General features: G+C 40.0%; 1 protein-coding gene across 2 annotated transcripts in view; it reads right to left on the minus strand.

The window, feature by feature from the left end:
* gucy1a2 (guanylate cyclase 1, soluble, alpha 2) overlaps positions 1–19,273 on the minus strand; it is a 183,206-nt gene that overhangs the window by 126,963 nt on the left and 36,970 nt on the right. For both annotated transcript variants that reach the window (XM_073043630.1, XM_073043628.1), the window contains one exon: positions 8,727–8,788. In XM_073043630.1, coding sequence (XP_072899731.1) covers positions 8,727–8,788 — 62 coding nt within the window. The remainder of the gene's footprint in view (positions 1–8,726; positions 8,789–19,273) is intronic.

Genomic DNA, 19,273 nt, shown 5'->3' on the forward strand with positions numbered 1-19,273 from the left:
CAGCAATCTGATCTACACAAGATCTGTATGATGACTACATTGTTTCTCAGTCGGAAGTGATTGTGGGATGAGGGAGAATCAGACTATTAAAATTTGAGTTGGTATGATGATATTACTATTTTTGATGGTTACAGCCCCTCCGCTGTCCACAGGCTGAGTACTGGATATGCCAAAGATGACGTGGTGTATGATCACATAGGAGGGTCTTTCCCTCGAAGGGAAACTGGTGCCCTCAGCAGTTTTCCACCATTTTACTTCCCAGCACCACGGATACAGCAATGTTTTGGATAACCAGCAGTCAGTAGCAACGCTAACGCTGATACCATCAAAGAGAGCATCCAGAGCTAAACATTGTTGTGAGATAAGGTTTGCTACAGTGCTGGGTAGGTGATGTTGAAATAAATCAATGAATATTGAGTGTTAATCCTCAATCTTGATGATTTGGTGGCACAGCGCGTAGCAGTTACCGTAATGTTTTAACGGCACCTACAACCCGACTTCAGTTCCACCACTATCTAGGAAGAGTTTGGATGTTAACTGCTCTGTTTTCCTCCGGGTGCTTCAGTTTCCTCCCACGTTCCAAAGATGTACAGGTTCAAAGATTAATTGGTTACATGGGCTCATGGGCTGGAAGGGCCTGTTACCGAACTCTATCTCTAAATGAAGTATAGCGGGGTGTTGACTGCGGACTAGTTTCCTGCTGGTCACATAACTGGCATTTGAAGATTCATTCGCTAAGCTTTAATGCACCCAGACCCTCAGAGCTATAAGCCTGACATCGACCACCATAGCTATTGCTCCCACTGTCTTCTGAGAGTTTAGCTTTGGGCTGCTGGTTCTCAATGGATAAATGATATCAGTCCTCTCCTGCAAAGACCTGCAGTAAGCATCAAACATTTGGAGGCAGATTTCTCCCATGTTGTTCTATTTTTCAGTGTAGCAGGTCATAATAAAGTCCAGAGCACATGCACCTCCCCTTTAAAAGCTTCAGACTGGCTTTAATTGACAGTAGATGCTCTTGTTATTCAGCCCTGCTGAGGTAACTAGCTAATAAACAGTCATATAGCGACCATGTATATAAGCACATTTGGCTCCCACCACTTTTTTGATAATCGTATGCACATTAATCTAGTTACTATTATACGAGGGGTGATTGATAAGTTCATGGCCTAAGGTACAGTGCATTCAAAAGTTTGGGCGCCCTTGGCCAAAATTTCTGTTACTGTGAATAGCTAAGTGAGTAAAAGATTACCTGATTTCCAAAAGGCATTAAGTTAAAGATGACACATTTCTTTAATATTTTAAACAAGATTACTTTTTTATTTCCATCTTTTACAGTTTCAAAATAACAAAAAAGGAAAAGGGCCCGAAGCAAAAGTTTGGGCACCCTGCATGGTCAGTACTTAGTAACACCCCCTGTCTTTCTGTAGCCAGCTAAGAGTCTTTCAATTCTTTTTTGGGGGATTTTCACCCATTCTTCCTTGCAAAAGGCTTCTAGTTCTGTGAGATTCTTGGGTCATCTTGCATGCACTGCTCTGTTGAGGTCTATCCACAGATTTTTGATGATGTTTAGCTTGGGGGACTTTGAGGGCCATGGCAAAACTTCAGCTTGTGCCTCTTGAGGTAGTCCATTGTGGATTTTGAGGTGTGTTTAGGATCATTATCCTGTTGTAGAAGCCATCCTCTTTTCATCTTCAGCTTTTTTTTTTTACAGACAGTGTGACGTTTGCTTCCAGAATTTGCTGGTATTTGATTGAATTCATTCTTCCCTCTACCAGTGAAATGTTCCCCATGCCACTGGCTACAAAACAAGCCCAAAGCATGATCGATCCATCCCCGTGACCAACAGTTGGAGAGCAATTCTTTTCATGAAATTCTGCACCCTTTTTTCTCCAAACATACCTTTGCTCATTGCGGCCAAAAAGTTCTATTTTAACTTTATCAGTCCACAGGATTTGTTTCCAAAATGCATCAGGCTTGTTTGGATGTTCCTTTGCAAACTTTTGACGCTGAATTTTGTGGTGAGGATGCAGGAAAGGTTTTCTTCTGATGACTCCTCCATGAAGGTCATATTTGTGCAGATGTCACTGCACAGTAGAACAGTGCACCACCACTCCAGAGTCTGCTAAATCTTCCTGAAGGTCTTTTGCAGTCAAACGGGGGTTTTGATTTGCCTTTCTAGCAATCCTACAAGCAGTTGTGAGTTTTCTTGGTCTTCCAGACCTCAACTTGACTTCAACTTGACCTCCACCATTCCTGTTAACTGCCATTTCTTAATTACATTGCAAACTGAGGAAACGGCTACTGTACCTGAAAATGCTTTGCTATCTTCTTATAGCCTTCTCCTGCTTTGTGGGTATCATTTATTTTAATTTTCAGAATGCTAGGCAGCTGCTTAGAGGAGCCCATGGCTGCTGATTGTTGGGACAAGGTTTGAGGAGTCAGGGTATTTATAACACTTTGAAATTTGCATCGATTGGCCTTTCCTAATGATAACTGTGAACAAGCCATAGCCCTAACAAGCTAATTAAGATCTGAGACCTTGGTAGAAGTTATCTGAGAGCTCAAATCTCTTGGGGTGCCCAAACTTTTGCATGGTGCTCTTTCCTTTTTTCCACTCTAAAATTGTACAAAACAAAAATAATACACTAATATTGCTTAAAATGTTGAAAAAAATGTTTCATCTTTAACTTTATGACTTTTGGAGATTAGTTCATCTTCTACTCACTTAACTATTCACAGTAACAGAAATTTTGACCAGGGGTGCCCAAACTTTTGCATACCACTGTAGGAGTCAATTTTAGAAAACCTAACACATTTATTTTTCAACATAGTCCTCTCTTACATTTACACACTCAGTCCAGTGGTCGTGGAGCATACGGATCCCTTCTTTGTAGAAGTCGGCGTCTTGGACGTCCAGAAAGTGGTCCACAACATGGGGTGATTTATACAGCTTTTGTTACATGCACGTGCAGTTCAACTCTGAGTGATTATGCAGAAAGTTTGAAGTTAATAACTCATCTCCTTCTACCTTAGGCCACAAACTTATCAATCACCCCTGCTGGAGACCACTTCTACAAAGAAGGGATCCGTATGCTCCACGACTGCTGGAATAAGTGTGTAAATGTAGGAGGGGACTATGTTGAAAAATAAATGTGCTAGGTTTTCTAAAATTGACTCCTTCTGCCTTAGGCCACGAACTTATCAATCACCCCTCATATTATAGTTATTTATGGCACAGATCTACTCTGCTAGATTTAAACTGTTTTTTTTAAGTTTCTAAGAACTACTTTGACTCAAGACCATTGTAAACTCTACCTTCACACTCACACCCTAGACTCTACAGTCCTGCATTCCACAGAGCCTCCTTCAGCAAAGATTCCACCATGTTCAAAAACACGTAGAAGTACAGTATAAAGGTGAGGTGAGGATAGAAGTGACAACTCAATTATCCCCACTTGCATCCCCTTAATCACCTAATCCCCTTAATTCAGGCCAAGGTGTAATTCTTTCTCTCAAGATGACTAATATACTAGTTTTCATCTGCTAAATTAAAAAGGCTACCTCACAGCTTAATCTGACCATATACTTCCTGAACATACACATTTGTATACATCAATAGGCACAGATTAGAATGAGTGATAATAATTCCAGGAGTGTCTACTTACCAATCTGCTATCCGTTATCTTTCCAAACCTTGGGCATCTCTATTTTGATGACTCAAACATTTAAGGTTGCATTTAATTACTACAAAACTTACGTAAACATTGGCTTCTACATTACATTATATGTATTTGAAGACCAAATATTTTAAAACAAATTTTGCTTACATAGATTCTGAATTGTGATTAACATGTATCATAAGGGAGCCAGAAGGTTGCAAAACTGAAGGTGATTACAGAGCTTGTGAGGAGCAAGGTTGGGAAAGGATTTGAAAACAAAAAAAAATTAACATTTTAAATCAAAACAAGGCAATAACTTTGTGATATACAAGTATGTGCCTTTATTTCATAGTGACACAAAACAGTTACAATAAACTTCATTTAATACAATCTGAAAAAAATGACTGTTGCTTAATAATTTAGTGACATTGAAATGAAGTTGAATAATGCAAATAATTGTTAAGTGAACATATCAGCGGTTCAAGTGTATCTGAATTTGAAAGGATTATGGAAAAGAAACAATTTTGTTATTTAATATTATGTGATCAGGACACATGACTTTTGATAGCTTCTCATTTACTCAGACGGGGAACTCCATTCTTGAATTTGGCACTGAGGTAAAGATATCTTTCTGTCCATATCCACACTGAATTCTGTAATTGTACATTCAACATTTCTGTTGATCGGTAGATAAATTATAACAGGCTCTTCGGTTGAATGGTGAAATCTGTTTTAACCTTTGGGAAAGGTTGCATTTTGCAGCATTTGGTGGGACAGTGACCATGTATGAGGGTGCCTACTTCCAGATTAGCCTGAGCACACAGGTAGGAGAAAATGGATTGCCAATTTAATAATTGCTCATTCCTCAATCTCTTCACAAGAGTACATAATAGGGCTGGTTTGCCTGCAAGTCCATTACAAAGTTGCTCTTGTTGCTCCTGAAGTATCTGGTTGGTTAATAATCACTAAGGTACAACATATTATTACTGAGTTAAGTATTGTATGTAATGAGTTTTTGCTACAACAAGTGTATGGGACATTGGAAAAAATGTTGAATTTCCCCATGGGGATGAATAAAGTATCTATCTATCTATCTATCTATCTATCTAAGGAGACCTTGAGAGATGCTGCATCTCCTGACACCATCTCCTGACAACTAGTGCCAATGTTGTCAGCAGCCCCTTTCTCATTTGTGATCAACAAATGGCCATGTATAAATCAAAGTGTCATTCTTACCAAACCCACTCAGGTTTAATATCTACTCTGGTAGAGATACACAGGAGTTATGTGACTGTGTGCCCTGAAAGTGAATGTCTACTTCCTTTGAGAAGGAAGAGTTTCTATCACCTTCCTGTTGCACCTCTTGTAGGAAAAGTCTAGAGCTTTAGCGTTGGATTAGCGTTGTTAAGATAAAAACAGGGAAGGCTTTCCATGTGCAAATGATTTAACTTTCACTTGCCACTTGCATCCTATCCAGAATGAGTGTCTACTACTTAATGAAACAGAATCCTGTCAGTGGGTGCTGTTGGGTCCCAATCTCCGGTAACCATGCATTCAGACATACAGGTTATCTACAAGATCGACTTCTCAGCAAGTGTCAGCTGCAGGGATACCCTTGATTTTCTACCTCTTCTTGATGCTCTGCTGCTTGTCCTCCTACAAGAAAGGGAATAAGAGATTAGCGGCTGAGAGTAAAGGAATGTGTTAAATGAATAGCTAGATGGAGAACATTCATTAATGGTGACCATGAGTGAGAGGCATGACATTACAAATGACAAGGCTGACTTCCCATGGTGGCAAGGCAAATGGGGGTGACAGCAAGTGTATAGACAGGGTGTGCTGGAGTAGACAAAAGGGCAGAGTGAAAAGGGTGATTTACAATGCACATAAGAATGTAAGTGCCACTGTGCCCACCTTTCCTGACTTGATGTATCATTAAATTCCATGAGGCACTGAGTCCTGGGGTAGGGGGACCACTCTCCTGTTGCTGACTTCTGCTACAGAGTTCTTCCTTCCATCTGTAGAGAATATAATCTCACCAGCGTGACATCCAGTGAAACACCAGTGAATGTGGGGACATCAGTAGATCAGGGTACTGACCATCAAATGTGATGCTTGTAACGTGGCCCTAGTTATCCAAGCTGAAATTGAATCGTATGCCTCCTTATGCTCGCTCTGCCCATTTATCCGGAAAATCCCGGACTAATCAGTTATTGAAATGTTCTTTCCATGCACTGCAGAGAAAAAATAATCAGCACGTCCTACCTGCTGTCAAGCTCCACACAGTCCCCACCATCCTAGTCCCTGAGGAACTATATATTTAAATTCATTTTAATGAATCCAGCACTGAAATCAATACATGTTGAAGTATAATAGTCTGACTTTTGTAGATAGCAGCACCATGGCCCTTTTGTTATTCCCATCATTTCAGATCTTTTCGTTCACTTGTTACGCTCCCCATTGCACCCATATCCCCAAATGGGTCAATTACAATGGCTTCCAAAAGAACATTACAGTTCATCTTTCCAATCGCATGTTCTTTCTTCCCACCTCCCTCCCAAACAGCCTTTCTCCGAACCCTTGCACTCTGTACTCTCTGAACAGCTTCCTGCCCTGGATGTCTCCTCCATGGCTTTGTGGCCAAATCTCCGTAAAGTATTTCAGGGGACTGCACAGTGTCAGTATGGCTTGCTTCGCTTGTACCTGAATGTTTTTACTATGCATGTCAGCCGATGGCTGACAAGTGCTTATGTTAAGTGTTCATTTTCTTTAAAAATTTCTTTAAAATCTTCATTAGCTTTTACATGCTAGACTATTACATGCGCTCTTTTACCAAAACTAACTCAATGGCTTTAGCATTAGAATAGTTTTGTGACCTCTCATAGACATGATAAAAATATTTCTATAAATTCCATAACAAGAAGTATCTTCTGAAGAAGACCAAGATTGAAGAAATACATACACAAAATGCTGAAGGAGCTGAGTAGGTCAGGCAGCATCCATGGAGGGATATAAACAGTTGATGATTCAAGCTGAGACCCTCTGCTACTTCTCCTCCCCAAAGATACTGACTGATCTGCTGAGTTCCTCCAGCATTTTGTGTGTGTAGTCCCAGATTTCCAGCATCTGCAGAACCTCTGATGTCTCCAAAGACAAAGCGTAATTGGGAGGAGAGAATGATGTGGCTATCGAGGGCTGTTTGGGGTGATCATATTTATCATTCCAATCAGGAAGGTCCATGGAATCTATAAGAAAATGGCAAGTTTGATTACAAACAGGTTTAGTGGAAGAAAACAGTCAATAGGTTTGTAATGACCAGGGGGCCATGTGCAGTGGGACTCTGCAGAGCTCAAAACTAGGGTCTCCATATTTGGAATGAACTGTTGGAGCACGATTAAATCTTGTTAGGAAGACTAGCAGTATAGTTGACTGTACAGAAGAAAGTCTAAGCTGTAGGAATTTACAATGGACTAGTTAAGTGGTCACAAGAGTGGTAAATTGAACTCAGTCAGGAGTATGAGGTAATATATTTGGGGAGAGCAAACAAGGCAAAGGAAATGCATGATAAATGGAGGTTAGAGGATGTATAGAGTAGCAGAGATATCTTACAGTGTTTACCCGCAGCTCCCTAGAGATGATGGGGCAGGAAGAAAAGATGGTTTGAATAGCAAATGGATTGCTTGCCTCTTATCAGTGGAGAGGGGGACATACTAAAGCTGTACAACATAGCAGATGGGTTGCAACTAGAATATTGTGCATAGTTTTAGTCACCACGGCAAAGATGTTTTAGCAGTTGAAAGGGTACAGGGGAATCAAGAGGGCTGCAGACAGGACTGAAGGATTATAGCTATGAGAAGAAACTAACCAAAGAAGGATTTTTTTTTAAACAGAGGATTCAGAAGAAATTTATGAGAAATCGAGAAACCTTAATAAAATGAACAAATAGGATTGGCCTTTGTAGAGAAGTTGATGACTCAGGAGTATAGATTTTTAAGTGAATTGTTAAAAGAATCTGGGAGGAATTGAATAAAATTTTCCACAATAATAGCTCAATAAAAAAAGGTAATAAAATGAGAAAATATGACATAGAGAGCTGAGATCTAAAATGAATCACTTTGCGCAAATAATGTCGGAATAAAGGGGGGTAATTTCAGTGAGACGCTCAACTTGATTCATTGGTGGGAGATGGGCAGTGGTTAATAAGGGTCTTAAAGGAGCATTGAGGTAGAACAGAATAAGATGCTCGAAGGAGAAGTACCCAAGGAATAGGAAAGGAGAGAAAAGTATAATTTAGTATAAAGTTTAATTTAGTGACAAGCATTACAATCTTTTCACATGAAGTTAACTGCAAACTTAACTAATCTACATTAAATTTCTGAGTCTGTTATGACACAAATGGGAAACCTAATGCTTTAAACTTTGGGCCTTCAGTGCAGCAGTTTACTGTTCCAGACACTTTGAAATAACTCCTTTAATGAATGACCACTTTCATCCACTCTTCAACGTCTCATCCCTTTCTTATTCTTGTATTCACTCTAAATATCTGCCAAATTGAATTGAGCTGACAAATGTTTGTTGAAGTTGTGGAAATTCGCTATATTGCAAAGATATCTGCAATGCCCAGTTTTTAGCAAAAGGTATTTTTTTTCTATTCAGAATCCATTGGGAGTTTTTGTTTCTTTACAAGTTTACAGATAATCCTGAAGTTTGCCAATGTTAGTCAAAGTCTATTTTACACAAGATTTAACAAAATAACAATTAACAACGCTTATAGTTATCAGGTTCTACTTAGCCTCCTTTGTGGAAACCGACTCATTGTTGGCACATTTATAGTCTATTGTTACATCCAATATGCTAATTCACTCTCTCCATCACACTACCTAATAACTCCTGACATACTTGTTCGGAGTACTTCTGAACGTATTTTATGACAACTAATTCAGTACAACGGAATGTGAGCGTGCCAAGTTCAACTGCTATACCTGCAGGAATACATACAGTGTGCACTTGATTTTATTGTAAACCCAATAAGCTACATTGGTAGTGTCATGTGTTCACTCTTACCTGGTTTCTTGGCACTCAAAATAATGCAGAGTTCTCTGTAGAGCCCACTGTAACGTCTGTGGCTGCATTAACAAGATGATAAAAGTAATTGGTATCAAATAGCTATTCTTATACAATGTAACTAAGAAAAATACCACAATCTGAATTACTTTACTATTTAAACAGAGAAAAACATAATCAAAAATATAATATTATCAACAGCTGTAATGAAATGCACTGACAATCAAAGGAAGCAGTATAATTCGACAACAGATCCTTTATTATTCTGGGACAGTCGTTCCCAGAACTATTCTGTGACTATTGCTTTCAGTTATGTGCAGAAAGAGCTATTCACCATGGCAAATTCATACCTCTTGTCTAGAGAGAATAGCTAGAGATTCTATTGGCCTTAAATTCATTTCAGTGGGTCATCTCATGGGAGATCCTACTGCTTAGGATTTTTCTCTATTCTTCAGCTCAATATGTGTTTGTGCTGCAGATTGCTGGAGGTGCAAGCTATCAACGTTGGGTGCATGTGGGACATTAATGAGTGATGGGAACATCAGTATAACTCCTCAACCAAAGAAATGGAAGGTTTTACAAATGGAAATGAAATAGAGCAGGAAATACACTGAATTAAATACAGAGAGGAAGACATGGAAAGAGAAATTAATAATTAAAGTGAAAGATAGAAAAGCGACAGAAACGTAAATGCCTTGAATCTTAAATTTTTAAAACAGCTATTTAGCAGTTTCTGTAAAGAGATTGAAGCCAGGTCAATTGTTACCTTTCTGAGTTCGAGCTATTTAGTGTTATTACAGGACTATATGTTCAATATCTCCTTGCATACTCGAATGGTAGCAATAACTTTCTCCAGTAAATTGTATTGGCAATTGAGGAGACTATCTAATAGAAAAGGAATGAAAATTATGTTGAAATGTATTGAAATCCAATCCTCTTCCAAAAGGCCAGTAAAAGGAAATAACATCAGTCTCATTCAGAGAACACCAGCACATTTTTAAGTTAACTTGAATTAAAAATGTTTTATTAAAACGCTTTCTTCAGAATATGCACTCTTATAATTTAACTGCTAGCATAAAGTAAGCTGCTGTTTTCAGCTTATAGTAGAATGGTAGCAATCATTCAGCAATTTGCACAGGTAAAGGATGTCATCAGAACTAGTCAGATGAGTTGCACTTTGAATGATGTTACACAATCAGTAAACAGCAGATATGGTTGAAATACTCTTGCTGCCATTCATAGTTCTAGGCAAGTAATAAAATTCACAGCACTTTAAAACTCCATTCCCTTAATGTTATCCTCGGGAAAAAAAATTAAAATGACATTGTGAGAAAAATATAAGTAATATGCAAGACAGTGATTTCCCACCAGGAAACCATAGAGGGAAAAATTGTAGAATTTCAAAATAAACTAGCAGTTATTTTTAGAATCATCCGAGGAGAAGGAAAATTGTTTATATATTTTAATTCAATTTACATTCTAAAAAAAAACATTGCAGTGAATATAGCTGCTCAAGAAGATTAGTTCTGATCAAAGATCATCAGCTTCAAATAATAACAGAGTCTTCACAGATGCTGCCTGACCTGGTGACTATCTTCTATCTTTATTTCACTATTAATTTTTATCTTCTATCCCTGTTGGAAGAAAATTGGACTTCAACACATTCCCATATCTTCATTTGTTAGGCAGTGTCTTTGACAATTAGAAAAAAAGATATTGGAACTCAGTCTAGAAGCACACAACGGCTGGGATGTTGCTGTAATATAGACAGGCCCTGTCAGTCACTTATTCAAAGGAGGTGGGCTTTACAGACTGAGGCAGTATTTAATTTCCCATAGCTAATTGCCCTTGAGAAGGCGGTGGTAAGCAGCTTTCTTGAAATGCTGCAACATTGAGTTATAGGTATGCTTGTCAATATTACAAAATAAGTCTAACAGCAATATCTGGACATAGACTATCCTTCATACAACTCCAAGAAAGATGGTACTTTGCATTTATAGATTGCATTAAAGCTAAGCAGAGCAATAATACACAATTTTAGGGCCTCTGGGCCATCAGAAAATTCAAATCTTAACTTTTCATTTGACCCAATGCTTTTTATCTGTGTTAAGCTCCCTCAAATGGTATGAACGATAATGTGGCAACTAAAAATCACATTAGGGGTAATTTTCAAAATTACTAGTCTGGAAAATGACAGTTATTAACTCACAAAACAACCAGGTTTTAATAAAAGAAAGGGTGAGGGATACTCGAATGTTTAGGCTGCAGGCCTTGAGAGAAAATTATTGAATGTTTCAGTTAACCCTTTTGTTTCACCTGAAAGCAAGTGATTTAAAGAACTCTTTTCCCTGCAAGATCTGTAATCTCCTGTAACGTTGGTACAACACCAGAAGTGTGGCCTGATTGTTTCATCCATAGAAGTCAAGGAAGACTCCAAACTGCTGGCCAAAGCCGTATTTCATTGTTTTCTACTCAATATTGTATTAGGAAGCTCACCCAAATTCTGTACAAAGAAAGATTTCATCCATTTCTCTTCCAGCTCATTGAAGGAGGCAGAGCAGGTACAGGTTTTGCCTGATTACTCTTCTGAAGGAGCCCAAATGGATTCCAACAGTCTTGCTGGGATTTCTTAACAAGATTCAAGGTTTTTGAAGCTCCTCCAAGAGGCAGGATGAAAGATGGGCTGGAATGAATATAGACAACGAGATAAAGGTCCTTCGGGAGTGTGGGTGTGGATGGGAGAACGTGATGACACATGGGGAGCTACAAACCCATCAAGGGAGGATGAAGTGCAGCGAGAAAGGCCAACAGTGACCTTGCACTGCTGCGGCAGATCAGACAAGAGGACCCAAAGCCAGGTAGTGAACCGCAGAGCTGAAGGACCGGAGGTGATTTGTTGGTAGGGGAAGAAGGCCCCACACAAACACACCTGACATCCCCCCATCTGGGGAGCCATGCCAAAAAGCTAAGAGGAAGAAGCCAGCAAGGAGGCACAAGATCAAATGGCCGAGTGGCAGAGGCCAGACATGGACCTCAGCACGATCCTAGAGCACGCACTACGCAGCCAACTCATTCGGAGACTTCCTCTCCAAAGCGTGTAGAGACAGAGTTGGCAAAGTTGACGTCAAGCAAGTCGCTGCTCTAAGAGGAAAGGGAAGAAGGGAGAAGGACATTGAGCAGCCAGTATGGAGGTGGCACCAGCTGCGGAAGAACTGGGAGAAAGCAACATAGGAGGAGAAGATGGGCCTGTTATGGAACGAAGTGAAGTAGACACTGGTCGGGGTGCGAAGGGCAGAGCGGATTTGTAAGCACAGGAGAATGGAGAATGGAGAAAGGAGACAGAGACAGAGACAGAGGGCTTCAAGAATCCCTGTAAATATGCCCGACAGCTGTTGGAGGGTAAAAAGAGTGGGAAGTTAGAAGCCACCAAAGTTAGGAGCAGTACATCAGGGGCCAGTACAGTGATCCAGCAAGGAAAATTTCCCTTGGATCACCAGGGTAAGTTCTTTAAGCAGAACATGTTGCAGCTGCCACTAAGAGGGAAAAACCCGACTGGTCATTGAGCTGAAGGAGTCCACCGACCCGCTGGTGAGGAGTGCCAATGCCCCAAACATTACGATTATAGGAGAGGGGAAAGATTACCAGCCATGTTTGAATAGCAGAGTAGATTCGATGGGCCAAACGCCTAATTCTGCTCCTATGTCTTATGGTCTTAAACCATACCAGCTGTAAATGGAGAGCTCAAGCTAAAGTAGAGCAGGCCACCAGCAGGCTGCAGCACCAAGAGGTTGTCAGCAATCCAGGCTGGACATGCAGGACTTGGCTGGGGAAAGGCAGCACGGTTCTGGCCCAAGGCCTCAAAGGAAGAGAGAAAAGCGGAGGAGGTGACAAGGACAGAACAGGAGCACTACAGGGTGAAGCTGGACCACATGGGAGGCACCATCAACAGGACAGTCAGCTGGTCTAACCCACGGAAGGTCCCACAAGCCAGACTCTGCTTCTTCATCAGGGCAACCTAGGACACCCTCACCCCCAAAATCTTCACTAGTGGTTCAGTGTGATACCACCAATGCCAACCTTAACACATCCTGGCAGGATGCAAGACTGCATTGCCCCAAGGGCATTACAGATGGTGACGTGACCAGGTCCTAAAGAAGCTGGCAGAGATCCTCGAGACCTGCAGGTGGGATGCAGCCTTTACCCAGTGGGACCACAACTCATCCCATTTGGTGAGGCTGATAAGAGTGCTGAATGTACGTGCCCAAGACTCCTCTCCACAGGCAAGGAGGGGAATGTGAGGGCCGATCTTGGCAGACAGCTACAGTTCCTCATGGAAATCAGCACCACAGCAGCCAAAACAGTCCTCCTCAGTGAGTTAGCCATCCCATGGGAGGAAGGAATTAAGGCTGACCATGAGTGGAAGAGGCGGAAGTACTCAGACCTGGCAGCTGAGTGTAAGGAAGCCTGCTGGAGGGCCGTCATCTACCCTGTGGAGGTAGGATGCCGGGAGCTTCATCGGCACATCGACAACATGGTTACTCTGTGATAGGGCAGTGACCGGAGCGAGGCTCAGGTGGGGCACCAGAGGCAGAAAAGGGCAGCTTTTGGCTGTGTAAGGAGGAAGGACAGAAATTGGGGGACTGACTCACCCCAATGAAAGTTGCAAGGGATGGCAGGAAGACGTCCTTGCAACTACACCATCACCAGGAGATGTACCTTTGTGCAGGTAGCAATGCCAAGCACAAAACAACATCTTCCAGTAAATCTCATTGAAACCTGTGATTTTCTCTGACCAAACTTTCTGCCCGACCTGCTGACTGCATTCAGAACTTTTACTTTTTATTTCCCCAGCACTACCCCTCACATAGGATCAGAGATGCCATTCATTACAATTCGATATCAACCCACTGAGTAGGGAGCAAGGAGTGAGGTTTCTCTATTACTTTATTTTTAAAAAATAGTTCTGAATGTTTAATGACTTTATTAGTTTCTTTAGTTTTGAAATTGTTTATTTTTTTAAAATGACATGACTTTTAAATTATGCCCCTTAATAACATAAGCCTATTTGCCAATGAGACCTTGCTGCCTGACTCCAGGGTGTGGAGTGCCGATAGTATTTGAATCAAATGAGTGGCAGTCAGCAGAGATGGAGAAATGATGCCAAGCAGTGGGCCAGTACCACCAGCATGATCCAACCCATAATTTGGCACTGAAATCTTTAATTTGTTAATAAATGGTTACCCATTGCACCCTCAATGAAGGTGGCCGAAAAATCTTAAGTTATCCATACAAGAGGATACTTTAATGACCTAAGAAATGATGAAAGCATCCTTGGCCCTGAAAAAATAATTTTACAATATTGTTTCATTACAATAGTGTATTACTCAAAAATGTAAAATCAATATAAATTCTGTTTCCATGTTTCTCTTTTATCTCATTCACCTAATCACATGCTGCCAATTACTTCACTTCCTATATATATTTAGTTTGCATTTCTCAATGCAACCCTGATCATTTTTCAGTTCAAATGCTTGAAGAATCTTTTTTTTTTAACATGCACAAATACCTTCGATCTTCTGGATATGAAACCTCACTGAAACGATGCCCCTAGTTCTCTACAAAGTCAGCCAACATTTTAATATGTTTCTAGAAAAGGTGTGTTATCTCTGTATTTGGCTGTGATACCATTTACCATGCTCCGGTGCTATCATGAAACATTGTATAAAAATACTGTGTTGTCAATGTGCTCTCTTAGAAACATTCTGAAGAGAAGATACAAATCAACTGTGCATATTTAACACCATATTTTAAGCCCTCAGACACCCACATCTCCTTGGCTACATCTCCTACCATCCTTCTTACATTCTCTCAGTTCCTCCAGCTCTTTTGTACCAATCACAACAGTGCCTCTATAATGTCATTCTTTTATCGTAAACTCTGCTTCAGCAAGATGTTGTGCTCAAAGTTCAAAGTAAATTTATTATCATAGTACATACAGTACATGTCATCATATACAAGCCTGAGATTCATTTTCTTGCAGGCATACACAGTAAATCCAAGAACAATAACGGAATCAAAGAAAGACTGCACCCAACTGGATGGACAAACAATATACAAAAGACAAAAAAAACTGCAAATACACAAGAAAAAAAATTAATAAAGAAGCAATAAATATCCAGAACATCGGATGAGAAGTCCTTGAAAGTGACTTCCTGTGTTGTGGGAACAATTTAATGATGGGACGAGTTAAGTTATCCCCTTTGATTCAAAAGCCTGATGGTTGAAAGGCAACAACCGTTGCTCATCCTGGTGGTGTGGGTCCTCAGGCTCCTGTATGGCAGCAGCAAAATAAGAGCATGACCTGGGTGACGGGAGTCCTTGATGATGGATGCTGCTTTCCTGCGACGGTGTTCTGTGCAGATGTGTTCAGTGGTGGGGAAGACTTTACCCGTGATAGACTGGGCCATATTCACTGCCTTTTGTAGGATTTTACATTCAGGGTCATTGGTGTTTCCAAACCAGGCCACGATGCATCCACCACATATTTATAGAAATTGCCAAAGTTTAGATGACACGCCAGATCTTCGCAAACTGCTAAGTAGAGGCACTGTAGTGCTTTCTTTGTAATTGCTCTTACATTCTGGGCCCAGGACAGGTTCTCCAAAATGATAACACCGAGGAATTTAAGTTGCCGACCAATCTCCACCTCTGATCCAATGATGAGGACTAGCTCATGGACCTCTGCTTTCCTCCTCCTGAAGTCAATAATAAGCTCCTTGGACTTGCTGACATCAAGTGAGAGGTTGTTGTTATGGCACCACGCAGACAGATTTTTTATCTCCCCCTTATATGCTGATTCTTCACTACCTTTGTTTCAACCTTTGACAGTGGTGTCATCAGCAAACTTAAATATGGCATTGGAGCTGTGCTTAGCCACACATTCATAAGTGTAAAGCCAGTATAGCACACAGCCTCGTGATTCACCTGTGCTGGTGGAGATTGAGGAGATGTCATTGCCAATATGAACTGACTGGGGTCTGCAAGTGAGGAAATTGAAGATCTAATTGCACAAGGCATTATTGGAGCCAAGATCTTGAAGCTTATTGATTAGTTTTGAGGGCATGATAGTATTGAATGCTAAGCTGTTGTGGCTAAAGAGCATCCTGACGTATCCATCTTTGCTGTCCAGACGTTCTATGGTTGAGTGAAGAGTCAATGAAATGGCATCAGCTGTGGAGCCGTTGTGCTTGTAGGCAAATTGAAATGGATCTAAGTCACTTCTCAGGGAGGAGTTGAAATGTTTCATCTCCAACCTCGCAAGACACTTTTTCCCAATGGAGGATCTGTGATATCTATGTCTTCTCCTCTACCACAGTCAGCAGAACCTTCAAATATGTCTGTTCTATTTCCTACACTTCAATTCTCAGCCTCTCTCTTCTCACCCACATTCCCCTCGTCCTCACTTTCAGCCAATGAACCCACACTCGATGAATCATCAGGAGCAACACTTGCCGGGAGAGTGGTTGACTGAGCCTTGCCTCAGAGCATCACAAATTCATTCATTCCTCTCAGGAAATAATTACTGAAAGCACACAACTACTGATAAGTTCCTCAGCATTAACCATCACGTAACACTCAGCACTATCATTCAACTCCCATGTTTTTAATTCAAGCTTTTTTTTCTCCATCAGAAATATAAAAGGTTGGTCAGAGTATCATAAATGAATAAGATTACAGTGAAGGTAAAGTGAATTCAAATAGAAATTATCAAAAAATGAGTAAATAATAAACTAATTATTAGTCAAAACAATAGATCAATTGTCAAATTATACACCTCAGTATATATCTAGCAATACCCAAGAAAAACTATAAAATATAATCATTAATTATCTAGTTTGGAGTACATTCCTAAAAGGAGGTGATGTTTTATGTTAAAAATTTCCACTGGTCACGGTTTCATTTCAAGTTGCTGATGCAGTACTGCCTTATGCATAAACAATAACAATCCCTGACAGCTTGTAACACCTGCAGTGAAGAAACCCTAGTCACACTAATGGGAATTTTAAATTTAGTTGTATGTTGAAAGATGGAGCTTCGAGTAAAATTTGAAAGCCGATGCCAGTCACTGCAAACTTTAGAAAACATTTCAAATATGAGAACAGACCGCATCAAAATAACACATTGCTTTTAACAGCCTATACTTGATTTCAGTGTAAAAAACATTGTAAATTATATGCAGTATTTCTGATTTTAGATTGGTAAATCTGCAAACTGGTTTATTACTGTAGCATGTACCAAGGTACAGTGAAAAACTTTGTTTTGCATGCATTCCATACAGATCATTTGAACACATCAGTACATTGAGGAAAGCAGTAACAGTGTGTAGAATAATATGTTACAGTTACAAAGTACAGTTCAGGCAGACAATAAAGCACAGGGCCATGATGGGGTAGACTGCGAGATCAAGAGTCTATCTTATCATATGAGGAGATGTTGAGGAACCCACCAAAGATTACGATAATAAAAGTCATTGATACTTCCTGAGGAAGGGTCTCGGCCCGAAATGCTGACTGTTTATTCCTTTTTGTAGATGCTGCCTGACCTGCTGAGTTCCTCCAGCAGATTTTGTGTGTTGTCATTGATGTGTGTTTGGATTCTTTTAATACATATTCTGTGTATTTCCATTAAATAATATATTTCAGGCCTAAGGTTATGTAAAACAATAAGTCAAGCATCATTCATTAAGCTGTGACATTATCTAAGCCTCTGAAACGATATTATGTTTAAGCCAGGTTATAGGCTGATCCTTCGATGGAGACAGTCCAGACCTAAGCAGCATAAAATCAAAGTAAAAGATCAGCTGTGTAGGACTGAGCTGAGGGCAATTTCTTTTAGCAGAGAGTTATAGATCTTTGAAATCCTCAGCCTTGGTGGGCTGAGAATATTCAGTGACAGTGTAATCAAAGCTGAGGCAGATGAATGCTTTACACACTAAAGGGAATCAAAGGATATGAAAATTTATTTTTAAATTAAATAGGCTTTATATTTGCTTTGGTAGTTTAGTGCTACCAACTACAACCAACTTTATTCTGAACAGGGAGTCACGACAAAAAAGAATAGTTGAGCTGCAACAAGTTTCAAACCAAGCTATAGGCATACTGGGAGCGGTGTTTTGCTCATGTGCCTGCTAAAGTAAACTTTTATAGCTCAAGATTGTCAGTCAGAATAAAACAAATGTGCTAAATATTTACAGATTAATATTTTAATGTAAGACCATAATTAGGTTAGCATGAAAAGTTCCACAGAATGATTTTAAAGAACTGTAAAGCTTTAATCAGTAAAACATTGATCAATATTTTCTTTCCAACATTTATTGCTTAACCAACATCACTAAAACAGACGACATAACATATTAATGGAGGCTGTGAGCTCCCTCTCCCAAGCTGGTAGTCACACAGTCCTGTCAAATACGAAACCAAAGGGATTAGACAACTCCTAGTTTTCATATAGAACAAGAGAGTGCATGGATATCGAGCAACAAGAGAAGATGACTAATTATGACTATGTGCATCTTATGATCAAACAGCTGAATGGGGAAGGTACAGAACTACTGCCATTGCAAATGGTGGGGCTTCAAGAAAAAAAAAGAAACATTAAAATCTATTTTTAATAGAAACAAAGTTATGCCAAATTATTAACAATAATTATTAACATATTATTGCAATAAAAGGTATCAGCAAAAATTTTCATTCATTGGTATGTCACAATAAGTAATTATTTTAATGAGAAAAAATGAAAGCATACTGAAAAATTCAACATCTTCTATTTTACCATCAGTATAAATATACAAAACTGGTATTTCCTTCATCAACATACCAAGAGAGAAAACTACCAAATGATTTAGTTATACCCCTTAAACTAATGCTGCACCTATGAAGTAAAGTAATTCTTCAAGACAAATGCTCTGCTCCATTTGAAAGCAAGTTCACAGAGACCAACAAATGGGTATTCACCAACAGGAACTCAGTATATCTGAAGCTCTGTCGGCAATGCTCTCATTCATCCCTTCCTCTCTAACATTATTACCTTATGCATTTCTGCTGGTACTACTATAAATAGGATGGTGACACAAGAGACTGCAGATGTGGTCAGACAGGGGCTGGCAGGTGATAGGTGGACCAAAGAGAGTGAGAGATGATGGACAGACAGAGCTGGGCGGGGACAGAAATGGAGGGAGGTTGGTGATGGATGGAAGCAGGTGAGGAATAAGGGGGAAATGGAGCCAGTTAGGGTGGGGGAGGAGTGAAATTGGAGAGAACTGACAGAAGGTGATAAGCAAGGACTCAGTGCTAGAACCTGATACATAAGGAAGGTGATAATACGAACCATTAAAAAGGGAGAGGAAAGGCAAATGGAATTAAAAAGGGGGAGGGTGTCCACTGGGTCAAATATGTAGGTAGTAGTCAAGTCGTCACTTTTTATTGTCATTTCGACCATAACTGCTGGTACAGTACACAGTAAAAATGAGACAACATTTTTCAGGACCA

The sequence above is a fragment of the Hemitrygon akajei genome, chromosome 4 (assembly GCF_048418815.1).
Source record: "Hemitrygon akajei chromosome 4, sHemAka1.3, whole genome shotgun sequence".
NCBI classification, from domain to species: domain Eukaryota; kingdom Metazoa; phylum Chordata; class Chondrichthyes; order Myliobatiformes; family Dasyatidae; genus Hemitrygon; species Hemitrygon akajei.